Raw genomic sequence first — 540 nt, 5'->3', positions numbered from 1 at the left:
GCCTCTCACCCTTGCTGACATGTCACGGAAGGCATGCTTCTCTGAGCCTCTGTCCTGAAAAGCCCTCCTGAGGATTTCTTCATCCCCCTGAAGGTTCAGACACAAACACACTCAGTGCATGGCTGAGATTAAATGGGCACAAAAACCTTTAAAGCACACATCAGAGATAAAGTAAGACTAATGACTTTTGACTTACAGCTTTAGCTTCTGCCAGTTGTTTATGTAAAAACTTGTTTTCCTGCCTCAGCTGGAGGATGAACTCCTCGTTCTTCTGGATGCTGCTCTGACAGCTCTCATGTGCGGCTCTTCCGCCCTCTGGTGGACAAATAAATTAAAACACGAACAACAAGCTGGGTGTTTTATTTTTGTCCAGTGTTCAGTAAAGTTGTCATCTAATATCGGCTCAGTTAAAATACCAATAAAATACCGAGGCACCACTAACACATATTAACTAAAATGATTATTTTAACGGTAAATAAGTGTGAAACAAACGTACCCATTAGTTGAATTTGACGTTTTATCTCCGCTGTTTGGTCGTGG

At 42.0% G+C, this 540-nt stretch overlaps 1 protein-coding gene across 1 annotated transcript; it reads right to left on the bottom strand.

Moving 5' to 3' along the window:
• Positions 1-9: 9 nt before the first annotated feature.
• LOC106512735 (coiled-coil domain-containing protein 151) lies at positions 10-315 on the bottom strand (the record flags this gene model as incomplete). Its single annotated transcript, XM_014001286.1, is given in 2 exon segments — positions 10-87; positions 197-315. Coding segments are annotated over 2 exon segments (197 nt in total), but the record flags the coding sequence as incomplete, so codon positions are not given.
• Positions 316-540: the final 225 nt, after the last annotated feature.

Source organism: Austrofundulus limnaeus, unplaced genomic scaffold, assembly GCF_001266775.1.
Source record: "Austrofundulus limnaeus strain Quisiro unplaced genomic scaffold, Austrofundulus_limnaeus-1.0 Scaffold11267, whole genome shotgun sequence".
Taxonomy (NCBI): Eukaryota; Metazoa; Chordata; class Actinopteri; order Cyprinodontiformes; family Rivulidae; genus Austrofundulus; species Austrofundulus limnaeus.
This window is presented reverse-complemented; position numbering and strand designations above follow the sequence as displayed.